At 43.8% G+C, this 19,301-nt stretch overlaps 1 protein-coding gene across 2 annotated transcripts in view; it reads right to left on the bottom strand.

The window, feature by feature from the left end:
• The window catches only part of COL5A1 (collagen type V alpha 1 chain), a 295,334-nt gene that overhangs the window by 21,369 nt on the left and 254,664 nt on the right, over window positions 1-19,301 (bottom strand). For both annotated transcript variants that reach the window (XM_019510780.1, XM_019510779.1), the window contains exons 38-57: window positions 16,845-16,898; window positions 14,651-14,758; window positions 13,658-13,747; window positions 13,470-13,523; window positions 12,710-12,817; window positions 9,263-9,370; window positions 8,529-8,582; window positions 8,023-8,076; window positions 7,734-7,841; window positions 7,581-7,634; window positions 7,361-7,468; window positions 6,380-6,433; window positions 5,604-5,711; window positions 4,214-4,267; window positions 3,384-3,437; window positions 2,875-2,928; window positions 2,144-2,197; window positions 1,269-1,376; window positions 398-451; window positions 245-298 (exon numbers count right to left, since the gene is read on the bottom strand). In XM_019510780.1, the coding sequence (XP_019366325.1) occupies window positions 245-298; window positions 398-451; window positions 1,269-1,376; window positions 2,144-2,197; window positions 2,875-2,928; window positions 3,384-3,437; window positions 4,214-4,267; window positions 5,604-5,711; window positions 6,380-6,433; window positions 7,361-7,468; window positions 7,581-7,634; window positions 7,734-7,841; window positions 8,023-8,076; window positions 8,529-8,582; window positions 9,263-9,370; window positions 12,710-12,817; window positions 13,470-13,523; window positions 13,658-13,747; window positions 14,651-14,758; window positions 16,845-16,898 (1,494 nt within the window). The remainder of the gene's footprint in view (window positions 1-244; window positions 299-397; window positions 452-1,268; window positions 1,377-2,143; window positions 2,198-2,874; window positions 2,929-3,383; window positions 3,438-4,213; window positions 4,268-5,603; window positions 5,712-6,379; window positions 6,434-7,360; window positions 7,469-7,580; window positions 7,635-7,733; window positions 7,842-8,022; window positions 8,077-8,528; window positions 8,583-9,262; window positions 9,371-12,709; window positions 12,818-13,469; window positions 13,524-13,657; window positions 13,748-14,650; window positions 14,759-16,844; window positions 16,899-19,301) is intronic.

Below are 19,301 nucleotides of genomic sequence, written 5' to 3'. Positions count from 1 at the left end.
CAGGGGGATGGCCTCCGGCTTATTATGCACCATTTCAGTCCCACCGAAGACATCACAGTGAGACTTCAACTGGACTTAAGTAGTGCAGAAACCTTGGTCACGGGGATTTTCACTCCAAAAGCTGCACCATTCGCGAACAACTCGGTGTCTTGACCACTGCCGTACTACCGAGGTCTGTTACCTACTGTCTTGACAAACAGGGTCCCAGAATTTGAAACGAATGGCATCTGAGCTGTGAGCTCACCTTTTCACCCTTAGGCCCTGAATCTCCTTTCAGACCAGGTAAACCAGGTGGGCCCTTTGGGGGGGGAAAAAAAAGGAAAAAAAAACATTGAGATAAAAATAACGAACACCAGATGCAAGTTTTCTGCAAAAGTCTTGAATGATCTGGACATACCAGTGGGCCTGGGGGACCATCAGGACCCGGAGCACCTGGAAGACCTTGTTCACCCTGTAAAACAATGCAATCAAACAGTACAATGTAAAAATTATACAATCCTCTCAGGTTCGGCATTCAGAATAAACACACTCCAGAGCTCAGTAGCTTGGGCCCATTGCAGAGGAGGAAGATTCATTCCCTATCTGTTATTAAAACTTAGACACATATTACATGATCTGACCTGAAAAATTGCTGAATTGTAACTGCTCGAGGGTCGCATGTGCAATCCGGGCCTGCTGTACGCCTTTCTAGCAACTTCAAGGAGCTACGGATTGTGCTTTCTGAATTTAAGTAAAATAACATGAAACAACGCCTGGTCTTGAAGATCCTGCCTTATTCTTGACTAAGCTGCCAGGAGGGTTTTGTCTGAGTGCTGCACAGAAATCAAAGTCAAGGATTTGAGCGACTAAGTCTTGACACTGCTTCTGAAAATAGGACGTAGGAGTTTCTAAAGCCATCAATACAAATACAATTAAATGAAAGCAGACTGCTTCCCAGAAACAATAAACACTGACTGGAGCCAGCTTTCCCATCCCACAGCCAGGCAAAAGGTCTAGAGAAGAAAAGGCCTTCTCATGCTTGCAAGGCTGGCAGACTTGGACTACGCCACATTAACAGAGGGGAAATGGGTTTTAGCCGTGACTCATCTACCCAAGTCACCGACCACCGGATGTCAAAGCACTTCAAAGTAAGGACTGTCAGGTTTTGTGGCCCAGCCAGAATGGTGCATGGAATAGAAGTCATCCTAATAGAGGCTTAAGTCTAAGCTGTGGTCATTTTTCTTATTCAGAAGCTTTCAGGAGCTCTTTTCAGTCTGGGAATAACTCACCACCGGGCCAGGAATTCCTCGAAGGCCGTCAGGGCCAGGCTTCCCCGGCGCTCCTTGAGGGCCAACTGGCCCCGTCTTCCCAGGGGGTCCTTCCAAACCAGCTTCACCCTGAGGACAAGAGACAAAGCAATGTAGCATTCGACAGGTCACCAATTTATTTTCCAACCAGTCTAATGACAGCTAAATGGACCCCATGTCATGGAGGAACTCCCTCCCTATGGACTTTTTAAAGACATATTTCCACTAGCTGCTCTCCGTGCTTTGCTTTGTGCACCCACTGAATGTCACACCTCAAAATGCCAGTATTTTTACCCTTTTCTGCTGGTTTGCTGACCCACATGAGACATATGCATACCCATTGTTTTGTTCTGGGTTGGTCAATGCCTGTTACAGCTGGGTTTCGATTCACGGCAGAAGCTCTTGGATGCTACCAAAGCGCAGTTAAAATCATACGGCCGTAACTTGCAGCACCGTTTGGAAAACTGCTGTAAATCTGGCTCTGCATTGTTATTGAACGATCCTTGTCATGTTTGCTTTATGATATTATACAACCCTGCATGCACAGTGCTATCTCCAGAACAGTCAACTTCAGCGCATGGACCTTCTGATACCCCAAACCCCACATTCTCTGACCTTTTGCAAAGTCACAATTATCTCAGTGGAGTTTGTTAAATGATGAAACAAGCATTTAAAAGAGAAGTGAATATAAAAATCTGCATCCAAGGCTCATAGCCCCATATTTTAACTTTGTCATTGGTTGAAACAAAGTGAATTTGACATCCTGGTCTTTTAACACTGGATTGTATGAGGTGTGCTGAACACTAGACTGTGGAGGGCATCACTAGGGACCTTGCTCAAACAAGTTCACCCCGTACCTTAGCTCCTTTCTCTCCCTGTCTTCCTTCAGGACCTGCTGGGCCAGGTGGACCCTATGGAGAACACGAAGCAGAAGCATTACAATGTTAGTCCTCAAGTAACCTAAAGTATCTGCGGTGGGGGGTACATAGAGAAAAATAGTACCTTGATATCAACTTGCAAATGAATTAAAAAAAATAACTCCTTTATAAATTAGTGCTCTTCACCCCTATCCCAGTTTGGCAAGAAATACTGAATACAGGAAAGGTGAGGCAAATATTTTCTCACTTTTTTGGGGGGAACCAAAGATCTGAAAGGCCTTGCAGATGAGTGGGCATCTTCTTGCTGATCTTCATGGGCTTTTGATGGGGTCCTAAACTTCTTACAACAGTGCCAACAACCTATTGCATTTCAATGGGCAATGAGCAGATTTACTTCATCTCTTAGTAATTCTAAGGGATAACTGAGGACTGGAGCTTTATCCATCACTGACACAACACAACTGGCTTTTTCAGCATTTGCACTACATGAGGATTGAGCTATGACACCCTATACATAACCGTGACAATATTATAAGGTTCATGTTTTATCAGATTGACAAATGTAGCTATAGAAAGCAGGTGATCCCATTTGATCAGAACTTAAAAAAAATAATTGCTTGGGTAAGGCCTGTTGGAATTAAAAGGAAAATAACAATCCCTACTTCATGCACCTAACCAAAGTGTACATATATGTCCAAAGATTAGCTTACCCTTTTCCCAGGTGGACCAGATGGGCCAGGTTCTCCAGTAGGACCAGGAGATCCCTAGGTTTCATGTGGAAAAAATACAATCCATGACATGCCAAAGAAACACAGCAGATAAGTAGCATATAATCAGCCCGACTCCAGCCCGCATTAGCATTAGGAATAGAGGCATTGCACAAGTTCTGCTCACTCGTTAGAGATGAAGTTGGTATTTCCTTTCATCACCCCATTCCCATCATGCAGGCAAGGTAAGATACATTTCAAACATACTTAAGCGTTGACATTCATTCCTGAGGGCTGCAGTGCATTATTATAAGCAGAGGTAGCACAGGAGCTTAGCCTCCGCTGGAAGTTGATGGAAGCTGGGTTTATAGCTGCTGGTTGTCTCTCTGGAAATCTCCCCCTATATGTGTTCCTATATTTCTAGTAGCCTGGGCAAAGATTAGGCCTAGGAATTGAACCTGTGGCATCTGCTGCAAATGCATAATAGATCACGTTTATCTGAGTGTACTCACAGTCTGCCCAGGTTCACCATCATCACCTTTGTCACCTGTGGGACCATCTTGACCCTAGGAGAAGAAGCAAGGTTTATTTACTATGTGTTTCTCTTTTTCCTGTTCCAGGTAAAAGCAGTCCATCCTAACAGCATCACCAAGAGCAAAGGGCAAATGCAGTGAATGCACAGGCAACTCCGCTGTCTTTATAAGAGTGGGACTAAGTCATGCTACTTGAAAATTTTCACAGAAAATACAAACTCTTAGGCTAGGAAAAAACATTGCATTTGTTCCTGAATACATTGTGCCTGTGTTTGTCCCAGAACAGAAATATCCTGGGATAGGCATGTATACAAATTGGCCTTCTAATCAGGGCTTAGTGAGTGGTTGAATGCACTGCTCCTTTTCTGCCATGGAGGCAAGGATGCAATCCTGGGACCACCATTCAGATGCACTTTGCAACGTCCCAGGATAAACTGCTAGCACTTCTTATCCCATAAACCTTTTTAGGATTTATCCCAGGATAATGGGTGTAGATGTTTAAATAGCTGTACTTTGTCCTGGGATAAAATGCTTTATCTTGGGACAAATGTGACGTTTGTTTGTAGCTTTACTGACATAAGTATTTTTTCAAAGATTTGGAGGACAGCAAAACCTATGAATGCCATCATTGCCCAGTGTTATATGCATGTCAGAAAAACAGCATTGGTAGAAATTTCCATTCCTCCTTTTGCAAGAGAGGAAAAACCAATTCCAGCACTTCTGCTGGTGGTTATAGGACAAGACTTGGAAGTATTTCATAGGGTAACAGTAGAAGAAGCAAAAATCATTTCCATAAGATGGGTACTTACAGCTGGGCCAGGTTCTCCAGGAGGGCCAGGGTCACCAGGAAAACCAACCGGACCCTACAAAGGAAAAAGAAAGTTTTCCTAAGGTCAATTCTGCTACTGCAAAACAACACAAAATCATTAACCCGAACACAGAAATCGCCACTGTACACAGCCAAGTCTTGAGCCCCAAAGCTGAGATGTGCTTAAAGTTCAGATCCATGAAGCTCAATGGAAAATAAATCTTGAGATCTGATCAATGCAATCAATGCCAGCCTTGAGAAAAGCTCCTGAGAGTCAATGTTCAATGTTTGTTTCACTTCATTATGTTCAGAGGGCAGAGTCAAAGAAATTCTCCGCAATTTTAAGATGTTCAGACCTGGACGTTTCCATTTGGTTCACGATAGAGATGAAGCAGGGGTCATCTTTGCAATTTGGATTCGGACATGAACTCTTAACCAAGCGTGGGGAGGGGCTGCATTTGGAGGTTGAGTACTGGTTGCCAGCAGTAGCTTGCAATGTACAGGCAGGACACGATGAAACTCAGCTCTCAATTACAATTTAATTACTTCGAAGTAAATCAGCGCTGATCCAATGAAGCAAAAAGGCAACTCCGCTTAACACCAGCTGATGATCTCACCCTTTGGGCACAGTATATTTCACTCGGGGGCATCATACAACATGTAATCATTAGAGTGCATTGCCATTCTTCCCAGCCAATGTCTAGTGCATATTTCAATTGATCCCTGGGATAATATTCAGACAGTAGGCATCGACCAATAGCATGCTATTCCAAAGGCCCATCTGCTCAGACAGATGACTAACTCCCCCGCTTCCTTTATTATTTCATGCTTTCTTTGCTTATTATGGAGCAAATTTCTTCAGCCAATGAGATTAAAAATAATAAAAAAATCGGGCAAGAAAAATGCTGTTCAAAGTGGTGTAGTTCCACAGATTTCAGTGGAGCTTTGACAGTTTACATCAGCTAAGCATCTGGCTCTAGATGTACAAAGCCCACAACACAATCATGCTGTAAAGAAAACGGATCTCTAATAAACACGTTGTCCTACATAGTTATTCCCTGGGCAGGGGACCGCTCAATGTCTTATGCACTGCTCAAGTGTTAAAAATAAGTTGTATGGGCAAGGTCCTCATATCAAACCTGCAAGCAGAGACGAATTTCACCCGAATGTGAGAGGATTGGTTCATTTTGCATTAGCTTAACTACTATTAACTGCAGCTTTTTCTCACCATAATCACCAAAGGAATTAGTTTGCACCATTTGAAGGTATGGCTCATTTGACTTAAATCACCTAAAACTTCCGGAGCATCTTTTGCACGCAGCCACCCAAAAATAATCCTCTGCTTGGCAAGAGGAGGGCACTATTCTAACAAGACACATTACAGTACTTACAGGGCTACCTTTGGGACCGTCATCACCCGGTGGACCTTTGGGGCCAGGAGGACCTGCAGCACCAGAGGGGCCTGCTTCTCCCTTCTCACCTCTTTCTCCCTTAGGACCCTGTAAGGAAAAATGAGATATCTTTGTTATCCAGAGAACAGAAAAGCTGGCATTTGTGCATTTAATTTTATGCATTCTCCAAAGAGACTCTCTCCTCCAAATCCCTCAAAAGCATTTGATAGCACCTGTGTTGTTTTTACTATGGCATGGACAATGTATAGTAAAGAATGACAAGTTTTTATGTAACCATACTATAGCACGGCAATGCCAGCCTGCTGTAGGCTGCAGCATTTAGCAGTCTGCTCTGCCTCCTGAAGTCCGATGTCCTTCTTTCCAAAGCAGAAGACAGATTTCAGGCCCTGCAGCTCCCATCTACAGCCTTATATAACATTGGCACTTATTCTACAGAGCACCCTACTAAGCCTCCAGCTCCAGGCTATGATGAGTTCATGAACTGTTTTGGTAGGACTACATCTGCATTTTTCTTTAACATGCAAAAATGTTTTGTCCAGCTTTCCTGAGGGAGCCACTGCAAAACACATCATTCAAACACAGAAGGTCTGCTGGCCTGCTGAAGCAGTTCGGACATGTACAGTCCAATTCATGTTATGGAGATCCACGCCCCTATGGCTACCCTGACCCCGCAGATTCATTAAGCTGCAAATCCTGTTCCATTTTGGATAAAGTCAAAGTAGGCATCTATTTACAGACCACAACGTCTCACTTACCAGAGGGCCAACTTCTCCAGGAAGACCAGGCTCACCAGATTCACCGGGCTCCCCCTATGAATTGGGAAAAATATTGTGATTTTCTTACTATTGCTAGCACACAATGAAGTGTGTTCCTTTTTAGTTCAAAGCAGGCATTCACTTCCTGTAGTGTGGAAATTAAAGCTGGTCATAAAAATGAACAAAAGCTAACTTCTTGCAAACTTTTGGTTTGGAATTTTTTGACTAAAACATTCAAATAACTCAAGTTAAAATATCATGTGTAATCAATACCGTTCTTTTACTACATGGGCCTAAGCTCACCGAAGGCTAAGCTCAGAAAGATGCTGAGTGCTCTGGTGAGGTGCTAGCCACCTTCTGTTCCCACTGCTAGCAGAAGCGGAGGCTATTCAACTTCTCAATAATATGTTGAGCATAATTAAGAAGCAATCAAACACCAACATGTATGGGCAGCTGAATTTCCACTGCCTTTTCAAAGGAGGAAAAAAATATATTCATGGCAGGTAGAAGCTGCCTTCTGTAAAAGGCACCTACTTATTTGCACATCAAGTGCAAGCATCATGTCACTGACGGTGCAATCTTCCTCACTCAGCCTTGCCTGTCTCCATTAAGTGGCCCTATTAGCAGAAGCGTAGGTCAGTCTCAAGGACAATTATTCCCTTGGATATCTCAACGGGGCCAACAGAAACAGCAGCTGTCCTAGCAGTTAGTGGACACCTATTCACCTGATCTTCCCCACCAAAACTCATTTCACCGAGAGGGTCAGTCTTCAGATGGTAAGAGCATCCAACAAGGGACAAAGTTTTTCATCTTCCCTCCCCTTTCTAATTGATAACTGGTATCTTAATAGAGAACTTTGGCTTGTTAACAGAGTCCTTGGTAATGCTACTACCACGTGGCAATCCTGTTTCCATTGGAGTCATAGAAAACTTCCCTCTGACTCTAAGGAGAGCCCGATCAGACCTGCTCAATGTGCTTTACCTTTTCTCCCACGGCCCCAGGGTTTCCTATTCCACCAGGTGGACCTTGTGGACCATCAGCTCCTGGGGATCCGGAAGGACCTCTTGGCCCAGGTGGACCTGGCGGGCCCTATAAATAGGGGGAGACATATTTAGATAACAAGAAGGAAAAAAAAAAACCCCATGTGGACTAGATACCAAAGCTAGCAATGGAGTTAATGGGAGATCTAGGCATCACTCACCATTTGTCCAACATCACCCGTTTCTCCCTTCTCACCAGGTGGCCCAGGCAAGCCCTATAGGAACATAGTCAGAAGGGATATGTTCAATGGGAAACATCACAAGAGCAACCGAGTAACTCAAAACCCCATATACCCCATAGCACTGGGAATTACCTGCAAACCCACTGGGCCTGGGGGACCAGGGAAACCTCTTGGCCCTTCATCACCTTTCTGACCAAACAGGCCTTGTTGTCCTCTAGGACCTGGTTCACCATCAGCTCCCTAGAGAGACAGTTTAACATGATTTAAACAGAAATACATGTTCTATCCAGGGCCCCTATTCCCACCTCTCACTGCAGTCAGTGACCACAGGCTGGACCGATATTAAATATTATGTTTGTAATATTTTTCATGGGTAGCTTATAGGGAAAATATGGTAATTAATAATGGCAACAATACTCACAGCTGGACCTGGTTGACCAATCGGACCTTGAGGCCCTGTAGGACCTGGTGGACCCTGTTAAGAAACAAATGTTCAATATGTAATTTTATAGTTCCACCAATAATGCAAAATAACTATCTCCTGATTCCCCCCCACCCCAACAAATGACAAGGTTGCAAAATGGTCACAGAGTCTCACTAACACTACAGAGGCATAATTTCAGCTTCCTTCCTGACTTGTGCCAAAGACTGTCCACAACTCACCCAGCTGTAAGGGGGTGCCGGGTCAGTCAAGCGGAGAAGCCAAAGGCTAATGCTAGCCACATCACTCCCTTGACTGCCACCGCATACTGAAACTGGTGTAGCTTACCTGCCAAAGGTCAATGGGTCCCTATACTTGAGTGAACCTTTGCACAGTCTTATAGTCCCGCCAGGAGAGCTGCTCCCCAAGACATAGCTTTGGAGATGCCCAAACCAACTGTGAAATACAAAAAAAGGCTTTTCCTGTATAATGCAATTCGAACTTACTTGTTCGCCTTTGTCACCCTTGCTTCCTTTCTGGCCAGGTTCTCCAATCTCACCCTGTTGGATATGAAAATATACAGTTCATGCATACAGCTCAGTAAGCACTCACGTACCTCAAACACCATGCTCTCCAGTCACCTAGCTGTCAAACACCGTGTTCTCCAATAACCTAGCATTTTGGGACCTCAACCAGGAGAAGTCAACTTCTCACGGGCATGTTGATATAGCTGATTATATTATATTTGATATAACTGAGTTATATTCTGACATAACGGTATTCCTTTGCTGATGACACCTTCTCTCAACTGCTGGTAGGTACTGAAAGTATTGCACCAATCTTGCTAGTAGAGAAAGCGAGAATGAAGGGAGTATCCCTGCTTATCAACTTTGGATACCCTTATCTCCAAAGGGGTTTGTTGTTGTAGGTTTTGGGGAAAATACACAACCCCCTTCCCCCCAACACCTGGGGCAATGACACATGAGAGAGGCCCAGAAGGGCCACCAACTGGAACACAGTAAGTCATTTCGTTGACAATGCACAACAAGGAAAATAATCTACGCAACTCTCTCTCAGTGCTTCTGGCTTCACAGGGCTAACAGGATTGCAAAAGTAGGAAAACCTAACTTGCACCACTAAATGGAGCCGCTCCAATTCTGACCTCACACCAGGAGCAGTTCTGCTGAAAGGGAAAAGGGCTTTTTACATTGCTGCTGATCCAAGCGGAGCCTTCTCTTACCTTATCTCCATCCTCTCCTGGCGGACCAACAGGGCCTGCGGGACCTGGGAGTCCGATTGGGCCTTGAATGCCATCACGACCAGCTGGACCTTGAGGTCCTTTCTCGCCCTGGAGGTACAATAAGCATGCACGTTGGACAAGGCTCTTTTTCATTTCCCAAGTCAAGTCTAAAGTCTCATTAATGTCATCATTACTTATCATCTGCCAATGGTTTCTGATAGCATATGAGAGCACACAATACAACTGGTATCTGGTAGACATTTTATAACTCGCTGGTGCTCACTGTTGGAACCCAGCCAGAATTTCCATCTCAAAAGAAAAAAGAAAGCAAAAAAGGGGGGGGAAAACAGCCTGACAGCAAGTATCTGAATTATTGTTGCAATTCCGAACCATAATAGCATCATTATTTTGGATCCCAATTTATCTGCTTGTCTTTTTCTCTGGGTGATGAATAAAACTTTAACGCGTTTTGATTTCCATGATCTGATTCTTATAAACTCTCACTCTAACCAATTAGGAGGAAATGCTAGTTCTCTCTATGGTAAAGTATACTTTCTTTCTCTGTCTACTCCATATCACAGTCGGTTTCTTAAGGAGACTGACCTCTCATCTGTATTTTCTGAGCAATTAAACATATCTTAAGTGGAGAAGGCAACCTCTGCTGGCTTCCACCTTACAACTTTCTTGTATTCCTACGACTGTGTCTGCAATTGAATTTGCCTTTGTTTATATGAGCTGAATGGCTGATGTTTTTTTTCAGTTCCCTGGCACATACTTTAATTGTATCTGAATCCTGGGTGCCCTGTTGTAAATGATTAGATGCCTGATAAATTGCCTATTCATCTGTCCAATAACACATCATACATATACCCTGTTGTACAGATGTTCATAAAGCTGTTTCAAGAGGAAATTCTTGCCTCAGGACTAGCAGCTATAGCTTTCAATAAACCACCAAATGCAGAAAGCAGTGGGGAAAACACACCTTTAATAACACAAATCAATCAACATAAATGTCCTAGCTCAGTCTGAAATCACCGAGACCAGTATTTGGCCATTTCCAGGGATTTGAGGCTGAATGTGATGTGTGTGATTCAAAAAATCGAAGTCAGTGACATGCATCCCAGACAACAGGCCTGGCAGGATTTAGGCAAATGTGCTTCTTCTGTGAGAGATGCAGAGCTGTGCTTTAATATCTATCTATCTATTAAAGCACAGCTCTGCATCTCTCACAGAAGAAGCACATTTGCCTAAATCCGCATCGATAGATAGATAGATAGATAGATAGATAGATATAGATCAGTATAGTGAAATGTTTCTTTACATATATATATATATAGATATAGACATATCTATATATACGTAAAGAAACATCTCACTATACTGATGGCATGATACAATATATTCCCACAGATTAAAGGACTGCAGGAAACTGCTAGATGCATTCACTCACCCACCCATCTGTCTACTTCGACTCATACAATGAAGTCCATTAGCACAGCAGGATCTGAGCAAATTCCCTGGTTTTTTTTTCCCTTCCTTATTCTGAAGTCCAGTTAACAAGTCATACTTCAGTGTTTGCTGCTGCCATTAACCCAGACTGCTCTAAACAGACTCTTCCCATTCTCTGCTATTATCGATATATTTATATTGCATCAGTTCCCACAGGCACCACCTAGGATGCCCAGGTCCACACATGCTGAAGGCTGCACATACATGTAAGCAGCAAGCTTTGCTAGGCAAGGACAGCAGAAGAAGCACTGCAGGGTTTTCTGGAGGTGGATAGTTAATCCAAAAACAGATTTTAGTTAGCCTTATAGCTAGCTAGTTATTCCAAAGAGGCATGACAGTATCATAATCCCAGTTTATTCTCCTGAATATGATGTGACATGCCATAGCTTTGGGGTGAACCTACTATAGGGAGGTGTCTGCAGCTGACCCACTGTCTTTTAGCATGGCAAAGCATTTGCATTCAAGGAAGCTTTCTGAGCATCTAAGAACAACCTAAGGCTGATGGGAAGAAGATTTGCCTTCCTAAACAGTAGAGCTAAGGACTTATACCTTTTTCTTTGTCAGGAGTTTTGCAACTAAACTGACAGTTGTGACTTTTCTTTGCCTAATTACAATACCCCTTTTATAAAGGTGATTTAGGCTGTGGACAGATGTAATAATAAGTAGTTAACAGGTGTAGAAGCTAAGTGTTGCTTAGAAATGGAAGAGCTGCATCAGTTCAGTGTGACCCACAGTATATCAGTGTCATTTAAAACCAGTATAATTGTTTCACGTATCCACCCCCTTGTTCTGCAGCATCCATTTTCCTTTAAGGCCCATGAGCTCACACTCAGGTCCGGGTTTATCCACACGCAGTGTCAGGGGCATATTAAAGCGGCAGCAACTTTATTTTTCTCATTTTTCTTTCAGTTTAGCCTCTAACAAAATGACTACTGTGGGTCTCAAAAGAGACAGAAATGCAACAACACAGGGGAAAGGAAGGCAAAAGGAACAATCAGTACATGCAAGATGCTGTGGTCTGGTTACTAGGGGTAGCCCCAAAGGTGAAATAAGCTGCCCATGAGCCTGTCCTGCGGTTGTTTTTCACTGAGAACCACTCTGACCTGTCATTTCTACCATCTTTTCATCTTTTCCTGCTCTGAGGACCGCTTCTCATTTGCTAAAGTCATTTCTAGCCCTAGGTATATACATGGTCTGTAGCACAGATGTTAAAACAGGGTTGCAGGATTGCATTTTGACTGCAGGGCTCACCTGTTCAATGTGGTTAAGAGTGAGAGGGAGACAGCATATGCAATGAAAACACACTGATCTAAGTGAATAAAGTATGGCACCATAGGAGGAGTGTTTGCTGTTCTTTTCTGCCCTGTACTTTTCCAGCTCGCTTATCCCTATGTATAGCCCTGATGGTGGCTGTTCCACTGCCTGGGCTCACACTGGCATGTTTTCTCAGCACCCACGCACAAGATGTTGCAGGAAGAAGCTGTGAAGGCAGCGGAGAGGAGAAAACATCTCGACTTTCATCTTAAACTATCTAGAGCTGAGTCATCCTGGTATCCATGTACCTGCCCTCCTCCTGGCACCAGTCATGAGGAATATCAAAAGAATAATACTCACCGGCTCCGTGAAAAGAAAATTTAACTGAAAGCAACACTGCAGAAATCTCGCCCTAACCTACGGGAACAGGACTGAGAATCACTGGAGTAGAAATTCCCTCTGTGAGATTTCCTTTCCTAAAATTGCCATATGTATTGTCTATAGGGGAACTTGTGTACCTTGGCAGATGGGGTTCAGTAGCCCACGGACGGCCTGATGAACTCACCTTCAGTTGTGCCCGCAGCATAATTTTCACACGCACACAAAGCATTTTCTAACTCCCCTCACACTGAATACACAGACACGTTTCACCCGCTGCCGCCCACCTGGATGCAAACGACTTACCGGAGCACCCTTTTCGCCAGCAGGTCCTGGGGGGCCTTGGGGTCCAGGCCGTCCAGGCAAACCAATGGGGCCAGCTGCACCAGCAGGACCTCTCTCACCAGGAGAACCCTGTTGTGGGGACATGGGAGGAAAGGCATCGTGTGTATGTAAACGATGGAGGGAGATCGGACCGCAAAATTAGGCTGAAGGAAACACCTGAAGTGCAAATGTCAGTGTTTAAGAGAGTGCAATGAGAGGGGGCACAGTCAGGTACCAGTTCTGCACCATGAACGCAAGGGGTCTCGTAGACTCTTCTTGTAACTAAACTCCTGCGAATGACCGAGATCTTCTCTAGGTGGTGCAGGAACTCGGTTATCAGAGCTTGAAGTTGAAGAAGCACCTGCCATTTCATCACTAAATTAAACAAAAGGGTTTGATGATGACCCTTGTCCTCCAGAAGACAATTCAGCTCTGCTGAATGAGAAATCCCAGGTGAGCGCAACGTGCAGTGGGCACAGCTAGTTATTTAGAAGTAAAAAGCCCCAATCCCCCATTGCAAATGCCCGAGGCATCCAGTCCCCTTGCTCATCAGATGTTTTCTTGACTCCCAGACAGAGCTACTGCCTGCATGTCAGGTAAAATAAAAGGATACCCAGATATGTAGCCATTAACACCAACGTGGAATAATGTCTGTTAAACAACTTCTAGTTTTCTGTAGTTTTTTATTAGGCCTGCAAATGTATTACATGGTGCCACGCAAAGGCTTGGAGCTAAAACTTACCGCTGGGCCTGGGGGGCCTGGAGGACCTTCATTGCCTTTCAGCCCTAGAGCTCCCTAGAAGCAAAGCAAAAGAGAAGAAAAAGAGCATCATTCTCAAAAAGCATATGGCAGTATATCTTTATCTTACATCACATGGCATTATATACTTCATTCATTCAATGAGAAGGGTAAAGGGGGCTTTAACTTACAATGGGGCCAGGGAGACCTCTCTCCCCAGGGAAGCCTCTCAAACCAGGCGGTCCATCTTTTCCTGGAAGGCCAGCGGGACCTGGGTCACCCTGAAATGAAAAGTGTTAATTCTTTTAAACTTTGCAATCAGCAAGAACAGAAGGTCTTTCCACCAGGTTCTCAATACAGACACTCTTATTGGGACTTGCAAGTCTATATTTCCTCTCTGAAACTTCTCCCTTCATCCAGCCAGGCTTGAATCTACAAAAGAGGCCCCATACACCTCATTATCCAAGGGTAACTTGTCATCTTAACTGCATGCTCAACTACAAAACCTTAAACTCCATAGGAGACACTGATCAAGGGGGATCTCTGGCAAAAAAACAAAAAAAACAAAAAAGAAACCCCTTTATACAACATGGATGGAGCTGCATCGTTCAAATGCAGGTCTGGGTCTGGGTTTTGGAGGTCTTATCTCCTAAAGTTCAGACCACATTTAGATCTCTGGCTGTGGTTCTGCTCATTATCAAGAAAGTTGTTAATTGAGGAATACTGATCCAACATTTAGGGGACTGGGACAATTCAGGTTTGGGGTTCCTGCTTCAGGTTACATGCAGATGGAAATGCCACCCCACGTAAAGTCACGGATTTGCTCACAAGACGGACAGCCTTAGTTAAGTTACTGCTTGACATGCAAATCTTAACGCCCGTCACCCCCAACTACCCTCTCTGCCCTTGCAATCAGTCTGTTATGGGCATGGGCACCCAGACTGGCCCTCAGGTCAATGGCAGGCACAAATTATACCTGCAAATCAGGGGTGGGGGAACAGACACTTGGCATTATCCACTCAGCTCCCAGCAGATCACTCATAGGTCATCAAACAGAAGCAGGTACCTCCATTTCTAACTGGAACCAGCCCTCTCTTCCACCCTTGTGCCTTGAACATCATCTCCCAACACAGCCCTGCGCTCTGGATGGTATAGGAGTCAGAAGACAAGTGCCAGCCACATACCTTGGTCCCTTCCTTTCCAGTGAGTCCAGGAAGCCCCTGTTCACCTGGTGGACCAGGTGGGCCTGGATGTCCACGCTCGCCCATTGGACCCGTCTCACCAGTAGGGCCCTAAGAAAAGTCAGGGAGATGCAAAGGAAGGTGTTCAAGATGACAGGTTGTCTAACACATCAGAAAATGTGAATGAGACCTTTGAAAATCTAGACAGCAGCTGCTGAGAAGCAGTGTGATCTTTGACAGAAGGCTGATGAACAGAGATCAGTGTGCCCCTAAGTGTCCCCATCCAGAGCTAAGGAAGAGGCCTGAACCCTTTCGAGTGAGGAAGTAATATAAGACGGCAGCTAGCTGTGCTTCCAAAGGAGATAGGCGACTCCAGAGCCCAAAAAGACCTCTTTCTTCTAGCAACAGGCATAATTCTGGAGAAGTCCTTTCCACCAGAAGCTGGGATGCACATAAGCAAGATCTGTTATGGATATTAGTCGTCCAACATCCACCTAGGAGATGTAAGGATGCTGGGTCTGGGGCACAGGGCCTTGCCTCTACATCACCGCATCCAAGAGCGTTGGAAGCATGAAGCAGGGCCAGGATGACAAGCCCATCGGGTCCAAGCACGCAGGCTGTCTTCACCATAACTTTTGTTAGGGCTGCACAATTCTTCTGAAGACCCTCTGTATGAAGGGAATTGGAGGAAAACATTTCTGAATTCCAGTGCCCATGTACTCAAAAAGGCATTCGATGAAATGGCTAGCTCCACTGCTGGAGCAGTCTGTGGCGTTCCTCATTTTGGGCACACGTGACAGGTCTTTCCTTAGGCACCCTTCAATTATAGGTTCAATGGGTTCAATAATGATGTCCTCTTTCTGCAGGCTACACTATATTTGCAGAGTTCAATAGAGTTGGCATAAACTCTGCTTTCAAAGTATGCGAGCATTTGCCTTGTAATACAGGATTTACACTGCCATTAATTTGAATGGATAACTTGATTGCTGTGTAATTAAACAGTGAACAACTCATATATAAATCAGTCCCCCTTCAATCAAAAACCTTTGCAATAAAAAAAGCTTGCTCACATAATGCAGTTTTTATTTGTGCAGGAAGCTGCACAGAGTTTGGCTGGGACTGAAAAGGTTTGGTAGCATCTGGCAATAGTCTAAAACTACATTAAACAACATTTCCCCAGAAAGTAAAGCAATTTAACAGCAGTGTTGCTTCAAATCCATCTTGCCATGGAACATATCAATCCCTTCTGCAGCCATTCGACATTGCTCTTAAAGTAACTCGAAGTCTTGCAGTAAAATAACATGCAAGTATTAGGTATCCAGTTGTAGCCATATTGGTCTAGAGGAAAAGGCAATCAGGAGGTGAGCGGCTCCACACCAGCTATGAACTGCCTGCCCAGAGGAGTTTTCCATCTATTGATTCCTCTGTGAAATCCTATGAACTATGAACGTGCATATCTACCCAGGGGAATTTTTACAATCTTTCCTCCGATGCCTGATGAAGGGTGCTTGTGCCCGAAGCCTGATGAAGGGCGTTTGTGCCCAAAGCCTGACGAAGGGCATTTGTGCCCAAAAGCTCGCAATTAAAGAAATTTTTTTTGCAAAAATCTTGTTGGTCTAATAAAAGAGATCATCTCTACTCCAGGTCCGGAATGTAAGTAGTATAAACTTGTGATGAGACACCCAACAGGCCAAATTTTGCAACCAATTCTCCTCTTACACCATTTTGACACCACTATGACTGCATTAACTTCCTTAATTCCTGATTTACTTCAGGGTTAGTGAAATCCCAGTCAGTCCTGCTGCTCCCAGCTTCATAGCAAATCTGAAGTGACTTCACTGAGCAGAAGGGGAAGATGATTTATTCAGCCCTTTGATTTCAAGGGCAGTTTTATCTTAGCGCTCTATCCTGAGAGATGCTGGAAGGTGCCTTTGACAGGCTGGGTCTCTGAGTAGAGATACAGGAGTAAAATTCAATCCAAAATGAAGCAAAAGAGATTTTGGATGCTCACAACCATTACCAGCCAGGGTTTACAAAGAGGTCAACATCTCATGGATGTGGCCATAGATCCTTTTGAAACCGCTAGTCTATTCATTCTCCCAGAAGCTTTGCTAAACTAGGCAGTCTCCGGCACTTCCAAGTCTACTGGGATATGTAGGTAGGATTAAGCAGTGCAGGAAGGCAGTGACTTACTTACCTGAGGGCCAACAACCCCTGGAGGACCTGGAGGTCCTGTCTTGCCTTGGAAACCCTGTTTTGAAAAGAAAAAGAAGAATACGTGGTGCTTAGCCATGAGACATATGAAGGCATATAATCTTAGCATTCCGCTTGACTGCCTCTCCTCTGTTAAAACTTATCATCAGTTAGGAAGGACGGAGAAAACTGAACACAGTAAAAGGAAGAAATCAAGCAGACATATCCCAGGAGATGGCATATACCTTTCTGTTAATTCACAGAGCCATAGTTGGAAAAAAGATCAGCAAACCCTTTCAAGTACAACTGTGATTTCCATGGGTTCAGAAAATGAGCCATTTCTAAGAGGCTGATCAGGTCCTCAGCTGGGAGAAGTCAGCACAACTCTGCTATTTCAACAGAGCCGCTCTGATTTATCCGCTTTGAGGATCTGACCGTATTATATTTATAAACACTTTTCACACTCATGAAATCGGTGAGACTGGAGGAGATAGTGAAGAAAATTATGACTTTATCTTGGCTAGTAATACAATTTGGGATTATTAAAGATGGGGAAGTCTTAAAACCTAATTCCCTTTTCCTCCTCCTTGTGCTGTTATAGTTTTCATTTTGTGCTCTGCTCAGCACATGAGCTTTGAGACTAATCCGCTGTCTTTCCCATTCTCATGCAGTCAGTTTGACTTGCTGCTTTCCCAGAAGTGGCACAAGGATACTGTATTTGTTTGAGTTTCCCAATTGTATTCAGTGTTTCATCACCATTTGTTGGGAACAATTATGCACGCATTTTTGTTTGCAGCAGTTTGAAACAACGCTTGCAAATTTAGTGGTGCCAGTTTGAGCTGTTTCACAGGGTCCCTCTAAAGATGGAGCAGTCTTTAGAGTCCTGTCAGGCTCACTCATTCAGAAGTGCTCTTGATCTCTATCTAAATTATGGGTTGTACAGGTGGAAAATAGCAAGCTCGCAAACCATGAAAGCCGCTGCTTGGCAAAATTACTTCCCTTCAACCAAGAGCCTGCTACAGCTCTTTTCTGAAATGTGCCTTGCAGAACTCCTAGTGCAAAGGACTGCACTATCTACACTGTATGTGCACTGCGCACGTGCATGTCCGCGTGTGCGCATGTGTGTGTGTGTCCCCTATTGCCTTCAATGGGTATAACTATGACTGACAGCAAATTATGTACGCTATTCCTTAGAGGGCAACAATATTCGCTGTACCATCACCAAATTTGCCTGAGTTTTATTGCCATTCATTCTGTAATCTAGCATGCTTGAAGAATATTATTACAAAGGGCCAGTGCTATACCATACTAGAAAGCTGCTTAATATCACTTTGCTGGGTTGTTGGTTGTAGCCATGTTGGTTTAAGGATGTAGGCAGACAAGGCTCTTTGGGCAGATATGATATCTTTTATTAGAGCAACTGAGTAGTTGGAAAAAAGTTCTTTGCAAGCTTTCAGATGCAATCACCCTTCCTCAGGCACAGGAAAGCTTGCAAAGAACTTTTTAAACTACTCAGCTGGTCTAACAAAAGATATCACATCTACCCCAAGAACCTTGCCTGCTTAATATAACTTCGACATGCTTCCAGTTCATGAACTAAAAGGTGGAGCTGATGGAAAAATTGCGAACTTTTTTTGTAAAAAGGTCACTTGCTTTTGGAAAATGCAAAATAATTTTTATCAGTTCTACAATGGAATTTGTTTTGAAGGAGGAGAAAGTTTTCTCCAGGTCTCTGCCAGAATCTCGAAGAAGATTCGGTATGGTTTTCTCTCGCTTTCAACACCACCTTTTCATATATTTGTTATCACAGCTACGTGTCCAATGATACTTCAATGTCCCCAGTCTCTGCTGGATGGAAAGAAAAGTGAGACGTGCATCCTAAGTAAGGTTTCTTGCTTGCAAGTACATATGGCTATAAACACGATTCTGCTCTGGATACAGTATTTGATATATTTCCCATTCACTCCCCAATGCTGTCTGATAACAGCATAAGGAAACAGGATGAGAAATGGAAAGAAAAAAAGTCACTCAAATAATTTTAGTAATAAGGCACTGGCCAAGTATTTTAAAACTCATTTTGGAAATTTAAACACTCAAGCTGTTGGCTGAATAGAAAGAATACACTGAAAGGCAGCAACAGCTGGAGCGCGAGTTATAAAATGGGTTTGCAAATATTTGTGTCTGTAGAAATACCATAAAAGTTCTGCAAACTCTGTGTGTGTGTGTGTGTGTGTGTGTGTGTGTGTGTGTGTGTGTGTGTGTGTGTGCACGCGCGCATGTGCTAGCAGTCCCACTGGGATTGAATTTGATCTCATAGTGGTTTTATTGTAGATATAACTCAATTAATCACAGGGAAGTTACTCCTGATTTACAGTATGATAGTAAAATCAAAATCAAGCCAAATGATTTCAAGTGATACCTGTGAGTAACGTAAGCAGGATTTGGCCCACAGGCTTAAATG

This window comes from Gavialis gangeticus, unplaced genomic scaffold, assembly GCF_001723915.1.
Source record: "Gavialis gangeticus isolate Ggan-Ray unplaced genomic scaffold, GavGan_comp1, whole genome shotgun sequence".
NCBI classification, from domain to species: domain Eukaryota; kingdom Metazoa; phylum Chordata; order Crocodylia; family Gavialidae; genus Gavialis; species Gavialis gangeticus.
Note: the sequence above shows the minus strand (reverse complement) of the source record. Positions and strands in the feature narration are given on the sequence as shown.